The sequence below is a fragment of the Gymnodraco acuticeps genome, unplaced genomic scaffold (assembly GCF_902827175.1).
Source record: "Gymnodraco acuticeps unplaced genomic scaffold, fGymAcu1.1, whole genome shotgun sequence".
Lineage (NCBI taxonomy): Eukaryota > Metazoa > Chordata > Actinopteri > Perciformes > Bathydraconidae > Gymnodraco > Gymnodraco acuticeps.
Window position 1 is genome coordinate 995,104 of NW_022990838.1, and position 17,913 is coordinate 1,013,016.

Below are 17,913 nucleotides of genomic sequence, written 5' to 3' on the forward strand. Positions count from 1 at the left end.
GTCCATTATTGTATTACTATGATAGTACTGCATATCTCTGTTTGTAGATTCCAGTCACTTCATACAGTGCTGATTGCTGAACCATAGATTCCTAAAGACATGATGAATGCATAGTAGCATGTTTAGCTTCTTTTAGCTTAGCTCATTTTCTGGATTGTTCGGTCTGACCAATCTCACTAATATGCACATCAACAGAAGGGAGCTGTTTTCAGAAGAATTAAAAGAAATGGCAACTAATACATCCCCCTGCAGGCCTACATTCCTGTGTAGCACAATATGGTAGACAAAGTAAGCAGCTAACGTTAGCTGGTGAAGAAAATCTAGTTTAGCAGCTACTAGACACAAAAGCTTTTTTGGAGTTGTTGAAGTCCAAAACTTGGTTTAAAAGAGAATGAACATTGTAATACAAATGAATGCTAATATCTACTGGATGTGTAAATGGTCTAAATTTGAGATGTTAAACTGTGTCGACTTGATGGAACTCAGTCAAATTTCTGTTTTAATTCACATAGCTAGTGTGACAAGTTATGGATGAATGAGATCCCTCAGCACTATCAGATCAGATTTATACAATACAGCTACAGAAGCTACACAAATATGAACAGATTTGTTGTAGACTTAAAGTGTATCAAGCACTGTATAATAATGCGTAGGAGAAGAGAAAACTAGCCCACAGCAGTTCACAGACACTGTGTAGGATGTAACAACTTTATTTAAATATTATTTTCACATGTCTAAATGCTTATCCATCTACTGTATGTGTTGGACAATAAAACAGAGAGCTGGTTCCCTATAAGTTACCACTGGTGTGGTGAGGATTGGTGTCCACTTCCCAACTATATCAGTCACAGACTGCAAAAATGTCTTTAAAACGAGAAAAACCTGAAACATATTTTTTGATTGCAAAAGGATGCTTTATAGTTATTCTCTGCTAATAGTGAAAATGTTTTTTTAAGGGTAATCATTATTTAAAAAGGCATAAGGCAGGTAAAAATAAGGACAATTTATACTGGAAGTTCTTGTGGAAAACCCAAAGTTATATTTAATCACATTAGTTTGTACTAAACCAAACTACACACACAGCTCAAGGACATTTCCGCGTCCTGTCTCAAGTCCTCTCATCCTGCATCACTGGCTGGCAGTGTGGCCTTCCTTCAAAAATATAAATATTACTTTGCTTCTCCATCAAACATTTGTTTGCTTTGAACAGGGGAGGGTTGTGGGTATGTGTGAGTGCCAGGGGTGGATGGTGGGTGGGAGGTAGCTGGTGGGCAGTGGGGGATTGTCATGATGTACCGGCAGGCAGCAGCCTTTCACTGTCATTGAGGCTGGTCAGAATAACTCAGTGAAAAATCAATTAAATAAGTGGAAAATGAGAATGCACGCTGCCTCCTCACGACGTCCGGCTGAACAGGGTCGTCAACAGCTTGGACAAAGTTCTGGCACCAGTGAATAATGAATTGTATTTAAAGTAGGGCTGTCAGTCGATTAAAATATTTAATCGCGATTAATCGCATGATTGTCCATAGTTAATCGCGATTAATCGCAAATTAATCGCACATATATTATCTGTTCTAAATGTACCTTAGAAGAATATTTTTCAAGTTTTTAATACTCTTATCAACATATGAGTGGATAAATATGCTTTATGCAAATGTTATTATCATTTGAACAATGACAAATATTCTCATGAATATTAAACACAACAACCTCTGAACATTACAAATATTCGCCTCAATTCAACCTGGAACATCTCTCATTCAATAATACAATACAAAGTATAAAATACTGCCGCAAGCGGGCAGCAGGAGCGGGGCTGTCAGCATCAGCTTGTAGATGGTATTTTAAACTCGATGCGCTCTGAAACTACGGGGCGGCCGAGGACACAAAATACACATGCGTTAATCGCGTTAAAATAATTAGTGGCGTTAATGTTTTTGTTGCGTTAACGCGTTATTAACGCGTTAACTTAACAGCCCTAATTTAAAGTTATAGGAACATAACAGAATGTGCATCATCACATCCTCATCTGTGGATTTGGAAATTGTATTGGCAACATTTGCTAAGCATAGTCTTGAACAGGATATGAGAGGAGAGTTAAATATGGCAGGAAATCTGTTTAGAACCCATTCCTTTTTTTAACTTAAAAAACTACAAAAATGTACAAAGTAATGTTTTTAATGGTTATTGAAAATAGACTGTCACCTGGTGATCTGTAAAGTACAGTAGTCTGATTCCACAGCAGTTTTTCAGGAAAACCTGTCATAAATCTAGTTCAGCCAACATGTAGGGAACATTTTTACAAGAAACATCACCGCCTTCACTGGCCTGTAACCCCCAGAACAATGAAACCAAATGACACTGTTGTCAAAAATAGAACAATTTTACCATATTTGTTTCAGGCCCTTTGTGAGCACTGGTTCTTAAGGTAACTTTGTTTTTAAAAGAGGTCAGTCTCTCTGCCCAGCCTTAACCTTCATTCTGTCGATTAACGCCACCACTGTCCAAGTGTGCGCTCGGGTCATAATGGAGTGTCCCTTTTTAACTTTTCAACTAAAGTGCAACAAAATCAACATCCTCAGTTATCTTTGTGCATATATCTTTATATCATTCCATTTAATATCCCTTCTTTTACTGTGTTTGCCCATAGGAGGACTTTTACTTGAGGTGATCTTAAAATCTATTTTCTATGACTATCAGAACATGTCTTTCATATATCTATGGGCAGCATGTAAATCAAAAACATAATCCTATTTCTATTGTGCGGCAATACATATCAATATTTACACATAAACTGCTATCCTTTGTATGAGGATGAAGGAGACCACAAGAGAAGAGTCACACAGCTATGCCATAATGAGCACTGTAAGGTATGAAATACAGTATGTCATTACTCAAAATATTATGTTTATTTTTCCAAAAAAAATACTTTCCATTTTATTTTCAGGTTTATGAAGCTGGGGAAACCATATAAATCAAGTTCACCTCAATGTCAATTATGCTCTCATGTTCTCAAGTCTGACAGGCTCCACAAACACACGTGTGCACCTGCAAGCCTGTGCATTTATTTAAATGGGGCAGAGCTTGCGGTTGAACATGCACAGACTGAATGGTTGGATAAATGTACCTGTATCATATTAAAATGAACTGATACGGTGAAAATAATTGTCTTGTACATCACTAACACAGAAGTGTATGGTACACAATAATTGTGCTAGTGTGTTGGTCTCTTCATTGACATATTAAATATGTATTTATTGCAAAATCCCCTCTTTTTGTTGTTTGAGTGTTCCCTTTACACAAAAGAAAGGTAGAGGTAATAAACCTGAAGTATAATATATAATAAAAACACATGGAAGGCGCATATTTGACTTGACTTACAAAATTAGTTATATTTGTTTTGGTTGGATATTTAATACATTTTTTAAAGAATGAAAGGGGTGAATTTTGTTCACCATCACGAACACTAGAATCATGTTAGGAGAGGATTCCTTCAGGGCCAGGATGGACAGGAGGGAAGATTACAGCAACTGCTAAATCTATGTCTGTACATACTGTCACATGTGCATTGAGTCAGACTCCAAAAATCTGATTCTATCCTTCAAGTTCCTTTGAGAAAGGGGTGAGCCGATTGTGTTCACAATTAATGACAGAAATCCCCCTGACTGTAGAGGGGAATTCTTTTAATTGAATAGTATCCATGTATTAGTCTACCGGGGCTTTCTTCCATATCTGTGCATCAAACAGTCTTATCCCTCCATGAACTTTGAGCCAGAGTAATCAAGATCACTTTCCCAAAGCTGCTGCTCCAAAAGGGATTACATTGGTTAACCTCTCGCTTCAGCTGACTCTCGTCGGCCGGCCTCAGAGCCAGGTCTGTCTGCTTTACTGACTCCACTTTCATCGGGCTGCCTGCACAGCTCAGCTCATTGCCTCTCAACCAGATACCATTGTGCTCCTGGAACACCTCAGTGGACCAGAGCGCTGAGCAGGATGCAAACGAGGCTCCCAGATTAAGACACCACAGTTCACTTTGAGGTTTTGTCCATTATGACCTCTGACCTCCGCAGCAATTGAAACTCAAGTGTTGTTGAAAGGAAGAATGATGTTTTTGAAAAGGCTTTTTAAAACCGGTGATTTACCCATTGTCCTGCTCTGTGAGATCAAAAGGCTTTAAGTCGCTTCACATTCGTTCTCCGCACTGGATGTAAACCGGTCAGCCGCTGTGTATAGATGACTCTCATCTCCACTGATGGGAAATGTATGCTAATGGCTGTAACAGTGTCTGTGCTGTGATAGCTCCTAAAAAAGATATTAGCAGTTGATGGTCCCCTGCTGCTTTGCTGCAGTTTCTCTTGAATGAAAGCCCTTGTGTGCTAAAGGACAAAGCAACATTCTGCTCATAGCCTATCTCACCTGAGTTCAATTTAAGAGGAAATTAATGTTTGGCCCATGGTAGATTGCTTCCTCCAGCTTCCCTGTGGTTGGCTAGCTGCTATGTGCTGCCACATGACGTGGCAGGAGAGGAGTCTTTCCTCACAGTTGGCTAACGTTAACATTATGACCGCCATTGCTGGCAGACACCTCTGTGAGATATATATCACTGGCAGCACAATAAGGTGAATCATTGAATTAGAGCAAAGTTAATTGGGCCACAGATATCCCTAGCTGACAGCTCGGTTCTTAAACAAACATTTAGCCTCCATCAACAGACCGTTCATGATGCAAGAAGAAGGGACATCACAGAGCCCTTTTCTCGTATGAACTTCAGACAATGTCCAGAGAAGAAGGTCAGCACATTGTCCAGAGTTTCCTTTCACATGTAGCACACAACAGGAGATTGGCCGTTTCAGAAGCCTTCCCACTTACTGGAAATGCTTTGGTAAGTTTAAGGAAGGGATAGGACCTATGGACCTATATAGAACAGAGGAGGCACCACCCTATACGCAAAACAACTTTATGTTTGGAATTTGGTCAGTTTTCTTGCTGAACCTTGAATCTTTCGGACAATGTACATTAACAGAAGTTCCTGATTTGTTGTCTCTTTATTTTGTTACCATTTTGTGTAAATTACCCTTATTTAAGTTTTAGCCAGCAGCGATAGAAACGTCATCAACGGCAATTGCATTGCTTAGTGGGTCCCTTCAAAATGGGTTGAAATAGGAACAGACTACAGGGAGCTTCTATTGAACTGTTTCGAACATTTGCGTTTCCATGTCATTCAAATCATGTCAGGCTTGCAGTGCATGTGTGAAAGGGACTATAGAGAGCCACTAAAGGTGGCACTGTTTGTTTTTCTCTTAAACACATGGACAAAGAGCGGCCCAGTGACCTTTAACTGCAGCTGGATATCTGATGGGCTGCTGTGAGTGTTTCAGAAAGGGTCACTTTCAATATGAGGATGCCTCTGGTTTCTACTGCGGAGAATGGTGCCCATTGTCCCGGAGACCCCAGGGACATGGGGCTTTCAAGGTAGATTTAGGAGTTAGTGAGGTTGTATGGGTGCTTTCCTAGAAGCCTGACTAGCAGACCAAAGTAACCCTAATAGATATGAAGGATCCACCCTTTGATCACCGGTCTGTCCTGATGCTTATCTGGAGAAGCAATAGAGGCCCGGGCAGGGGAATGAAGGAGAGGCTTTCATTCAAGCTTTTGTCTGAACTCTGTCTTCGTGCGTGTCTCTGTGAAGGGCTGGTGTCTTCCTAGGCCTGCCCATCACAATAAGCCTTTTGATTTCTTAATGACTGAGAGAAAAGCAAAAGAAGGGGGTAGGGGATATAACTTGAAGAGGATAAAGTAAAAAAAAAACACCTGCAATCTATCTTATAGATTGCAGACTCAGTGTTGTATAGAATTTAACAGGTGTTTTAAGCATAGAGAGCTATGATGCAACACTGTATTACTTACTATGTGTGCACTTGGGCCACAACAGCCTCTATAATATCAAACACAAGTCAATTAGAAAAGGATTAAGGGATAGAGATCTGTGTGCCCTCAGACTCTCCTAACAGGCTGAAGGGGAATCAGACGGGAAAAGTGAGACGCTTGTCTGTGTGTCTGAGCCAGCAGACAAACGACAGAGCCAACAGAGTGTGTTCAGGTATCAGTTTTCACAGTGCGGAAGCAGAGATGCAGGGCTGACACTGAAGCTAAACACTGTTTTGATCACTGGTTCATATTGCTTGTATTGTGCGTGTGCAAGCAAAAGAGACTGTCATTAAAAAGGTATGTAAGTATTTTATTGCTTTTGTTCAGTTGGAACACATTCTCCAAAATATTCATGACACTTTTAAGCATTACAACCTGACAATCTCATACACTTTGACAGCATAAGTAAACTCGATTGGACAACTTGATGCTTCATATATGGGTTAGCATTCATATATCAACATTGAAATACATAAATAACGATAACTGTGCATCTCATATCAATATACACATTCAATACATAAATACATATTGTGTACAATGACACAGCATAGAAAGATAACTTGATTCCTTATGAAACAATGGAAAATATACAGATTCCTTGCTTGATCCTCTCATAAATACTTGCTCTCAGATCTTTGACTATAGAATACATAACATGTCCTCCTTAATAAATGAGTGAGAACTCAGTGTGGTGTCATTCACAGTCGATAACATTCAGTGCATCTGAGACCCTGTAATACAAGCCATGAACGCAGTCACATGTTCGTTAAAATAAGCTCACTGAACTTCATGGGTCAAACATGGGAAATTAAGTGCCTGAGTGTGTATGAATTTGGCAAGCACAGTTTTGTGTGTGTGCCGCTTAACTCAAGCAGCCATGTTCACGCAGCTCACTAACTGGAACATCAAGACATGCAGGGTCATGCAAGTGTTCGAGATGTATATATATATACAAATAATGATTTTATTTTTAATGTGCAGGTTGATAACTGTTTCCTCGCGCCACAGATGATCTTCTCTTCTCCCTGAAACCAGGCTGGCCCTACCTTGATTAGCATAAACATTAGCCTCTCTGCAGCGTCATCTTTGTTCCAGGTGTTTGTAGTAAAGGCCCTGTTCACACCTGGCGTTTACATGCATTATTTGGTGATCCCATCACAATTGATCAACTCTAAGTACAGGGTTGACTACTCCCAAGATGCATTGAAGACTCATTAAGATTTGATCACTCAGTAAAGCAAGGTTAATTATCACAACTTTTAAAGTCGTACTGTTCACTCTGCAAAACTTTCTTTCTAATAATCGGGAGGCTTACAGTTGTTGTTCTCATACTAGAAGATTAATTGCTGACAAGGGGTCAAACACTTCAAGATCTTTGACTAGGAGGAATTTCCAATGAGTATTGATTTCAAAAGTAAAAATGTTCTACAAAAACACACGGGAGAAATTACGTTATACGTACCATGCGTGTATCATGCTGCTTTACGTTGTTGTTGGTATGAACTGACGCATTGGATCTTTCCACGTGTGATCAGATCACTTGATGCGCATGTGAATGCCAGGTGTTAACATGGCTTCTGACTTATATAGGTAAAAGACTGCAGCTCTGCGCCTGACACTGCATTCCCATGAAGAAATGCAAGACCTCACACCCCTTAACCTCCCTCTTTTCCCAGACTAACTGCTGACTGAGTGGCTGCACGGGTTCACCTGCCGGCCTCGGCGTGCCCGCCTGGACTTTGAAAGAGAAGCCAATCTGCTGACTCCTTTGACCGCTGGCTTTGAAATGGAGCGTGTTTATTTGACTCAGTTCTGCTATTAATAGCTCTGTGCCGTTCACACGCCCCATTGAGAACTGCAAATCACGTGCGGGTTGTGAGGCTGACATTGGCACAAACAATGGCCACTGGCACTAACATAAAGCAGAGGCTAAATGTACCTGACATTGGACCAGGAGTGTGCACGGTCTAAAGTGTGCGAGTGTTTGCTGGTGTAGGATGACGCTGTGTAAAATGAGTGCATGACTCAGGGATCTGATGTTACGTTTGAATTAAGTTTGAGTGCTTGGTAACCTGCTTTATGGCACATTCACAATGCTGAAATGAGACTTTGCTATGCATGCATGAATGCTGATCGAACCCTTACAGCACCATTCGTAAGACGTTCCTGAAACGCCTCGGTCATTTGTGTTGTAAGAGGGGAACACTGTAAGTCCTGCCTGCACTACGACGTGGTCTATCATCTTAGCTACCATGCGATGAGGATGTTACAAACCGGGGTTCAGCTGAGGAGTGATACAGAACTAATTTTGTTCATGGATGTCGCAGTGCAGCACGGAATGCTTCGCTTTAGTTGGGTTGGGATAGTCCCAAGGCCGTGGCGATGGTGGCCATCAGGAGGGCGGAGCTGGCCAGGATCACTGCGCCGTCCGACCGGAACACCTGCCGACCGTTCAGGGGCTGGACCGGCCTGTAGGTCTCTATCATCGAGTTTCCATCTTGAAACTTGAGCTCAGAGAACGCCCGCAACTGGAGGAAGATAGAAGATGGACACAACGGGTCTAAATGTCAGTACAATATTGTATTTCTTGTACTTTCTTTGTTTATTTCCATTTAACAATGCTTTATACCTTTCACTCTTCTACAGAGGGAAACATTACTCTTTACTCAATTATCTTTATCTGACAGCTTTGATTACAAAAAATTATAAAAGAGGTTTTATGAATGGTTATGAAATACCACACATTGCTGACCAGTGGTTCCCCAACTGTATGGTATGTGACTGCTTACAAAAGAGCAGTGTTTTGTTGGGGCCCCTTGTCACATTTTAGATGTCTATGAGGTCCACCAAATTCCATCACATTCCACCTTTTAATTCTCCAACAGGGGCACAATGAGGTAAAAAAAACAGTATTCCACTAAAAAAGTTATAGGAACCTAGCAAAAGCTCAAGCAGAGGTTCTCTTTTTTTTCAGGACAAGGACAAGGTGATTATATGTTGGGACCCTGGCATATTTTAATCTAGCCTATTCATTATACTTCAATTATTACATGGTCATTATGAAAAGGAACACAGTAGAAATGTTTAGTTAGATATCGGGAATGTTTTAACGGTCTCCTATCATGCAAAATCAGATTGGTATTTTGAGCAAAACACTTCATAGACATGTTTTTTAATATATATTTATATATCTGAGACCTATATGTCTAAAAATAGTATAATAGGAGACCTTTAAGCAAGTTTGAAGATTGAAGTCTTAATGCTAACCTGTTCCATGCTTAGAGGGATGGGACTCTCAAACAAGGTCCAAACCACAGCCTCAGTGCAGCCTGGAGTGGTCAGAGAGCCCTTGTAGCGGTAGTAGCTGGTCAGATTCTGCTCAGCTGGGATGAGTTGTGCCAGGGAGACGGGAAGCAGAGAAGTGTTGCCATCTGAAAACAGAAAAGCCATAGATAAATTGTTGGCATCACTGCTGAACAGCCAGCATTCTTTACTTGCTTATAATTGAACTTAACAACTTACTTGCATTTTTGATGCTTCGTAGGGCATTGATGATGGGTTCATACTTTCGGTTTGCCCTATTCGACTGCTGGAAATATAAATTCACATTTCAGCACTGTGTCATCCTAACATAGTCGGTTCTGTAAAAACAGATTGATCTCAAGGATACAGGATTTCAAATGGTTACCTCGTAGAAGAACCCAAGGACTGCAACTCCCTCTGGGTCTGAAAGGGCTGTTGTCAGATCAGTGTAATGGTGCTTCATGTGCACAATGTGCAGCTGTGGAGACAAAATTGCTGATGTTACCACTTTCAAACAGTCATGTTTAACAGTGTGTGTAAAATGTGTGCCTCTTCCAACATTTTTGGTTTGGTTTTTAAGTTTGTTTTCAGAATTACAGAAAAACATCTAGACCTATTTCATAAAAAACTTGGTGGAAGGATGTTGTCAAAGAATAACATAACGTTTTCGAGTGGATCCCAATTCCATCTCTCATACATATATTATATTTGACTTTTTTTCATGCTCTCTCTAAGTGCCTTTTTAGTTTGTTGAGTAGATTCCATGCTTTAAGAATTGAACACTTGACATATCAGTTCAAGTGAATCAGTTTTCTATCTAAATGTGAGAGAAGGCCCAATCGGTAATTTTGACCATTTAAATCATCATTATATCAGATATATAAAAAAACATATCTATATGTGTTTTGCTAAAAAATACCTAGCACCTCAAAATACCTGATAGCCCTCTATTTCAGCCCTGTTAGAGAATGGCTGATTCTCTGCTGGCACCGCCCCTTTTTGAGCAGCAGGCACACTGTAAGTTAATGCTCTGCTCAGATGCAGCTAATAAATGCATGCCGTGATTAAACGCCATATCATGTTCCAAACCACTTCAAGGATTATTTCTGAAACAGTATGGAGTTTAAATGCTTATTGTCTTGCGGGTTTACCACAAGGTAAGTTCCTTTTTTTATTTCCTGCTTTTTTTACACATACTCTCTCCAGTACAGGTTAGTTGTGAGTGTTAGCGATGCTTGCTAATGTAAACCAAGACCATATTATGTCCAAAACACGTCGCGCATTATTTCTGATAGCGACGTTTCTGATAGGGCCGTGGGTGTAAAGCCAGCCCACATTTCCGATATTACTTCATATGCGATGCAAATCAGAATCAGCTCCATTGTACCCCCCGTTTTTAGAGATGTAGGTACGGAGTAAAAGAGAGAGGCACTTTGTGAGTTCCCTGGCACACCGGGGACACATATTTATGTATAAAAGACATCAAAAAGTGCATTTTGTATGATAGGACACCTTTAAGTCTGGTGACATTATTTATTCTCAACAAATGACTTGAAGACCAAAGCTATTGTACAAACATGCCTGTTTATCCAAAGCCTGAAATATCTCATTCATCTGTGCCAGCGAGCTCTGTTTCAATAATCAGTGATCCACATCATAACACTGGGTGACACGTTCCTTCAGCATGAGTCAACCCTTTATACACATTTCTGCTGCTATAAATACTCACTAAATCGCTTAATCTATGGCAGAAAATTGCTCCAAACAAAACACTACTCAAGCCTTTGTAAAAAAACAAAAACTACAGCAATATATCTGTGCCCTCTTTTTAAATATGAATATATTGAGTAGGAATTAATGGGCTTGAGGCTGGGAGCCACAGTCAGGTAGGGAAGTCAGCATTGAAAGGTGGACTAATGCACTCATTTTCTTTTGTGAGAAAAATATAGAATTTACAGTATATTCACATATGAAATGTTTAATCCATACAGATAAGAGATAAGATGGTACTTTATTGATCCCAATTTGGGAATTTGTTTGTGTAGCAGCATAAAAAGAAAAGGCATTGTACAATAAAAACAGGAACAGAGACCTGATCCTTAACCTTCACTAAAGACAAGCTGTGTGTGTTTTTAAGGTTAATATACCTCCATGGGATACTGCTCTCCATCGATGGTGTGTTCGGAGCCGGGCCCCCCGTTGTTGCCCCAGTGCAGGTGGAACTGCACCGCCTTGTAGCTGGTTGGCAGGCCTCCACCTGAGACGGTGCTCAGGTGAGAAATTCCCACCTGAACTGTAGAAGACAAACACCAAATGTCACATAACAGCTCAACTGCATTGAAGGCTATCCGATGGAACATATGCTCACCTGAGTGGCCGTTGTTCTTGATCGTGCCTCTGAAGATCTGCTGGTAGTTATCAAACTTGAAAGGAGTCAGTCTCTCATCCTTTAAAGTCTTTCTGGTGACGATGTTGATGGGCGACTGTTGTTTTCCTTCACATTTGCTGTTCGCGTGGTTCCACTTCTCTGGGCCTAAAACAAGAAAAATACAAATTTAAAAAGGGACATTCAACCCTAAAATCAAAACAGATAATTTTCTTCTGACTTGTAGTCTAAATTGCGGTTGTGATTTGCCAAGTATTGGAGATAATGGTACGAGTTGGCAAGAGCCTTTCACCCATATAGGATAGAGTTCCTTCTGGTTGGTTTTGCGATAGAAGGAAAAAGGTTTTTGTCACCAAGCACCACAAGTTCAGTCACTTTATATCACATAAAGCGATCATGACTTCTGGAAAGACCCATTGTTCCTGAGATTCTTTAATTACTTTTTTGGAGCACAACATGTTGAGTGCCATCTCAGGGACTGTAAATCCTCAACCACCAAATGTATTATTGGAGTACCACATGGATCAGTCCATAGTCTTCTCCATTTTCCCTTTAGATTAAATATTTCAATTACAAAATAGCAATTTTCAATCTTTTTTCAATTGCAAACAACAGCATATTCCATGTTGTTTTGCATCATCATAACATAACTGTAACTCTATAAGTATTGCAAGTCAGTACAACTCCAAACATCAGCCAAATCAGGGTTATTTTCTCAAAGTGTTTTATTCTGTGCTGCATTTTTTCTATATTTCATTTAAATGTTACATTACAATTTTGTTTGCACTTGTGGTAGCTTTATCTCCTGTGTGAACTACTTTGTAATTAGCTTTTAAAACCACTATATAAATAAAGTGTTATCATAATCAAACAATGTTTCACTTATCCTATTTAAAAAGTCTTACCATTGCAAGGATGATCACAGCTGAACTGCGACTGATAGCACCAATCTGAAACACAGAAAATGGGAAATATTTTACACACACACACACACACACACACACACACACACACACACACACACACACACACACACACACACACACACACACACACACACACACACACACACACACACACACACACACACACACACACACACACACACACACACACACACACACACACACACACACACACACACACACACACACACACACACACACACACAACACCACACACCACACACACACACACACACACACACACACACACACCACACACACACACACACACACACACACACACACACCACACCACACACACACACACACACACACACACACACACACACACCCACACACACACACAACACACACACACACAACACACACACACACACATTGATAACCCTCTGTGTGACACAAGCAAGCCTGAGTGAGCCCATTGTGATGAGCATATACACTGTCCCGCTGGGTTGCCATTGTGTACTATTTACAAATGTGACCTTATATTTATAGTTGATTTGTTCTCCCTTACTGCAAACAGTGGATTGTTCTCATGTTGCTTAAGTAAGCGGTTTTTACCGGCCATACAAAACCCCCTATACAAAGGAATTGTCTTCCTACACAAGAAGTAGCTGTCCTGTGCTTTATCTTTTCGTGCTATCAAAATAAACAGCCATTGTCACATGTTTGTCTCGAGGTTTATTAATATTTAACAATTGGTTTGCATGATTCCACCCCGTACTCTGAAACAAATATCTGCATCTATCTAAGAAATCAAATATTTATAAAAAAACATACATGCCATTGAAAAAATACGAGCAAAGTCCCCCGCTCTGTTATTGGTGTGAGGACTTCTCCCCATTTGTGTGAAGGAAGTCTCTGTTTTGTTTCTTGGTTGGTTAGCTGCTACCTCCTGTTCTGGCGTGATAATGCCTACTGAATATAAATACAGCAGAGGGGCCCACATTGTATTCACTGGTGCCAACACTCAAGGTACTGGTGGCCGGGCATAAAGAGATGCAAATGTTTTCGATTTATTTGTATATTGTTGTTATTTTTGATGGATTTGCAAACAAACAACTGAAGATGAATCTTATAATTCTAGATCCTAAAATCAGAGGTCTCTTATTAGTACAAATCTGACCTATTTATACTTTATTCGGCTCATCATTTTTATACTACTTTACAACATTCAAGTATTTGACAGCTTTAGTTACTATTTCCTCTGGATAATCAGACATACAATACACAATATACAAACATGTGATTACTTTACTAGCTGCAACATTTAAGTGATTTAACCATCAATGAGTAAATAACTAAAAACCCACCAATAAAATACTTATGATATATATATTTAATGTGTTCCTATCCATGGTATTTTAAGTGTTGGTTGATGCAAAGAAATGTGTATACTAAAGTCGAATAATACTTTTATTCATGCTCTGTAAATCATACTAATACATAATGTACATCTGATAACTGTGATAGTGTGACAGTATATATATATTGTTTTATCATAGGGGTATTCTATTTTACTTTATATGTCTATTCCACTTAATTTCAGTGGGAAATGATTGTACAATGTACTCCAATGCATTTATTTGGCTGCTAAATTCACTGGTTACTTAACCAATGAGTACATTAATACAAAACACAGCTCATAAAACATAAAGTATACTGCTATAGATTCAACTAACTGTCATTAAAGTATTTTAATATAGTGTAATCTCTAACAACAACTACAGGACAGAAATAATAATCGTTAACACAACCTGGAGCTTTACTTCCAATACTTTATACAAACCTTGCTAAAATAATTCAAACTAATATATTATAGGCCTAATATAACGTTTTCAACTCGATATTTATGGTCTGTTTTACTTAAACATCACTGTCTGTGAGTAGACATATCTATTTTTACGACTTGCTGTCGCGCGTATTTCTCTCAGCCAATCAGATTTCTGTCCGCACAATTCTTGACCAATAAACGCCGGGCTTTGATCTCCGTGAGCCGTAGCGCAAACGAACAATATGAATGTGTTTCAATGAATCTGAGATCTCTGCCAAGAGAGCAAAGTGAGGAAACTGTGAAGAAGAAAACAAAAGGCAGCGCCAGGAAAACCAATATAGGCCACGTCTGCGTGCGCGCGGCGGAGACAAACGGAGGTTTTAATGCCATTGTGTCGCGCGAGTGCGCTGTGGAGGCGGCATACACACTTACAAAAAAGAGAGAGAATGAAATCCTTTGCCAGTCCTTTGTGTGCCAAAACGGCTCTCCAACTTCGAGATGAGAGAGGTTTAGGGTTCCCACATGAGGACTGGTTTACACTCGGCCTTTTCTTTTGCCAATGCAATCACAAAAAACGGCATGGATTGTTTGAAAATGTTTCCTTTTTACCCCAAAAACTCAGAAGCCTCTCTAAAAAACACTGCAGCATTAGGCATAGCTCAGTCAAGGCGCTGCAGTTTGGAGGCGCAGCGATGCTATACTCAACACTGCATGATGAGCGCACATCGAGTAATAGTGTCAACTGGAGCTTTTCCAAAAAACAAATACTGCCAAAATAGTTGACATTTTTTTTGCGTCACATAGGTGTGTTTTTGTTTACATAATGTGTCTTGGGCTGACAGCAAGATAATCTACTACACCTAATTTGATCATATTATTGAAAAGACACATTAAAAGAAGAACAATATTTGGGATTCAATCGAAAGACGCACGGGAAAGCCTGTGACATTTTCTTCCAAGTGTGCGCATTAGTTAATGACTAATAATTAATCGCACCAACAACGACCAAAGAGCTTCGTCACTTACTCAGCCGCCAGTCATTACTTACTCATAATTTACTCTATTAGTGTCGGTTCCAAACCTCTGGGTCACAATCCCCCGCTGTGAATGTGGAGACATTGGCGGAGAGCAGCTCGGCGCGTCTCTCTGCGGCAGCGAGGACCCAAATGTCTGCCATTGGCTCAGTGTGCAGAAGAGCAGGTGCACGAGAGGGGGAGAGAGGGGAGAGAGAGGGAGAGAGACCTGTGTCGGGACTGAGAGAGTCTCAGCAGCTCAGTCGGGTCTGCCTGCTTTTGCTTTTGGCTCAGCTGATCCAGGATCCCTGTATCCTCTCGTCTCCTTGAACATGGAGCTGAGACGGATAGGTTGCAGATGAGCGCGTCGCGCACAGATCAGTGGGATGGACAGGGCAGGTGTGTGTGTGCGTCACGAAGGCGGTTTTTGAGCTGCTGATCTTTGATTAACGATTTTTTTTTTTTGGCAGATCATCTCTCTCAATGTTTTTTCGGATTTCTGTCATTGAATCTTGGGATTCCGCAATAAATCAACTTTCTAATTGAACAAAGTGCCTAGCACGGTTGAAAACAACTGGTAAAAAGCAACTTCACCTGCTGTTGTCATTGCTCTGATGTGTTGCGCAAAATCAAATAGCGTGTTAACTCGGATATAAATCATGTATCCCCTGCATGTTTTGATGTAAAACAACATCACAGATTTTGATCAAAATGATAAGAAACATGACAAAAAATTCGGCAGAAGAAATGCTTGTATTAAAAGATAAATTACTCACATTAATTAACCAACAACATTGAACATTTTTGTAGGAGAGGAATAAAGACATATTTCCCAGCTCTGGATGAGGCACTCACCTGCTCCTGAGCAGACGGTCCAGCAGGATGCCAGCAGAGCGGGCAGGATCAGTTGCTGCATGTTGGAGGCAAGGAAACACAATGACTGTTTTTTCCAATGTGATCGCATTCTTGTGGGTCTTATACTTATCTATCACCATACCCCGACAGGAAAAGAAAGAGTGGCCCCTCCCTCTTCGGGCATCGCCTCTAATAAAGCTCTCCGCTGATAAGATGCTCCCGGTGTGCAGGAGCCACATCTAATAATGCAATCATTGCTGTCATGGTGTTGATGGAAACCCTTCCTGTGAGAGGGCGGTGTTGGGGTCTGATAGTGTTAATCATTAATGCAGCCTGAGGCTCCACAGGTGGCAAGGTGGCCCTCAGAGACATAGTGTGATATCCTTATAGGAGGACTGAGCCCCCTCCTCTTGTTCCTTCACATTAAAGGTTAGAGTCCTTCTGTTTCACACTGGCACGATGCTTTATGAGATTAGCATATTTTACCAGCTTGTTTTAATGTTTAAAGTAGCACTTGACACCTTTTACAGCAATTATGTCTTTCATTGAACATTTGTTGTGGTTTTATTTGAATTGTAAAGCATTATTTTCAAAGCCACCTCCATTCTTCTTTTTAAAACAAATATGTCAAAGACAAGGAAAGTACTCTCGAAAAAAAAGAAAATATATAATAATAGCATTCATTATTTTCGCAAAAAAAAAGTATTATCAGAAACAAAAGTACTTTTTACAGATTGGTCTCTGTTGGGAACATACTGAATGTTCCAATGTCAGAGCACATGATAACAAAGGCCCTATATAGCTGTGTACGAAACAGGATGTATGATTATCTAGAAGACAAATGAGCTGACAACCATTAACCCTCTGGAGTCTAAGGGTATTTTCTCGATTTTTAGATGTTTTCTTAAATCACCTTTTAAATGTATTTCTTCTAACATGGCACCCCATGTGTTACATATCAAAATGTTCAGGACAATCTCTGGTCTTGCTATATATGCATATTACTCACCTTAGAGCACTGTTTGATGAGATAAGTAGCTCAAAAGCTTAAAATTTGCCATCCGATTTTCGGAAAATCTTCAAAACTCTTGTGAAAACACAAATGTACTCATGTGATCGAATTGTTTTGGTGTTTTAGATTTGGTTACCAAAGTCTTAGGATTAAAAAAGTAGTGAAATATTTGAATTACACTGTATATACATGTGTTATTCATGTCTAAAATGAAATTGTATAAATTCGAATTCTGAGTAAAACAGCTGTCAATCACTCTACTTTCACCACAGCAGGGACTGAGATATATCAGGACTGAATAATGACTTCATATTACATACCAAGGTTCATGTGATGTGTAAAAAAAACAGAATTGAGCATTAGAACTTTTTTTTTCAACCAACAATTTATTATAATACCAATAATGTATATAAATATAACTGCAAAATCTCACTATTTACAATATTGAACATCAGAACTTTTTTTCCTTCAACCAACTATTCATTATACACTGACAAAATGATCCTTCCTCCAGTAGTCCAATACATTGTCCAGTTTCAGCAGCCCCATGTATTTATAGAAATCCTCTACAGTCAAGTCAGTCCATTTGTAGGTTTTACCCTTTCCCATCTCCTGTGCAGCCCACTTGTTTGTGTTGGTACAGAGTGTCTGTACTGTTAGTGCACTGAAGAACA

At 39.8% G+C, this 17,913-nt stretch overlaps 1 protein-coding gene across 3 annotated transcripts; it reads right to left on the minus strand.

Annotated features, from left to right (window-relative positions):
• Positions 1–6,217: 6,217 nt before the first annotated feature.
• ca4a (carbonic anhydrase IV a) lies at positions 6,218–16,456 on the minus strand. Of its 3 annotated transcripts, none has more exons than XM_034233054.1 (8): positions 16,228–16,456; positions 12,526–12,570; positions 11,603–11,767; positions 11,382–11,527; positions 9,620–9,712; positions 9,454–9,517; positions 9,199–9,362; positions 6,218–8,459 (listed from the first exon to the last, which is right to left on the minus strand). In XM_034233054.1, the coding sequence occupies exons 1-8, from the start codon at positions 16,334–16,336 to the stop codon at positions 8,280–8,282; spliced, it is 966 nt and encodes a 321-aa protein (XP_034088945.1). In that variant the 5' UTR covers positions 16,337–16,456; the 3' UTR covers positions 6,218–8,279. The 3 variants fall into 3 exon arrangements, with proteins under 3 accessions (XP_034088945.1, XP_034088944.1, XP_034088946.1); XM_034233053.1 differs by having other exon boundaries at positions 9,454–9,520; XM_034233055.1 differs by lacking the exon at positions 16,228–16,456 and adding an exon at positions 15,408–16,195 and having other exon boundaries at positions 9,454–9,520.
• Between the last annotated feature and the right edge of the window lie 1,457 nt (positions 16,457–17,913).

Bases quoted from the DNA above. Each gene is read 5' to 3' on its own strand.
- ca4a (XM_034233053.1), bottom strand. From the start codon at position 16,336: ATGCGATCACATTGGAAAAAACAGTCATTGTGTTTCCTTGCCTCCAAC. The intron at 11,768-12,525 runs GTAAGACTTTTT...TTCTTGTTTTAG, and splicing joins CTGTGATCATCCTTGCAATG to GCCCAGAGAAGTGGAACCAC. The intron at 11,528-11,602 runs GTGAGCATATGT...TGTCTTCTACAG, and splicing joins CAAGAACAACGGCCACTCAG to TTCAGGTGGGAATTTCTCAC.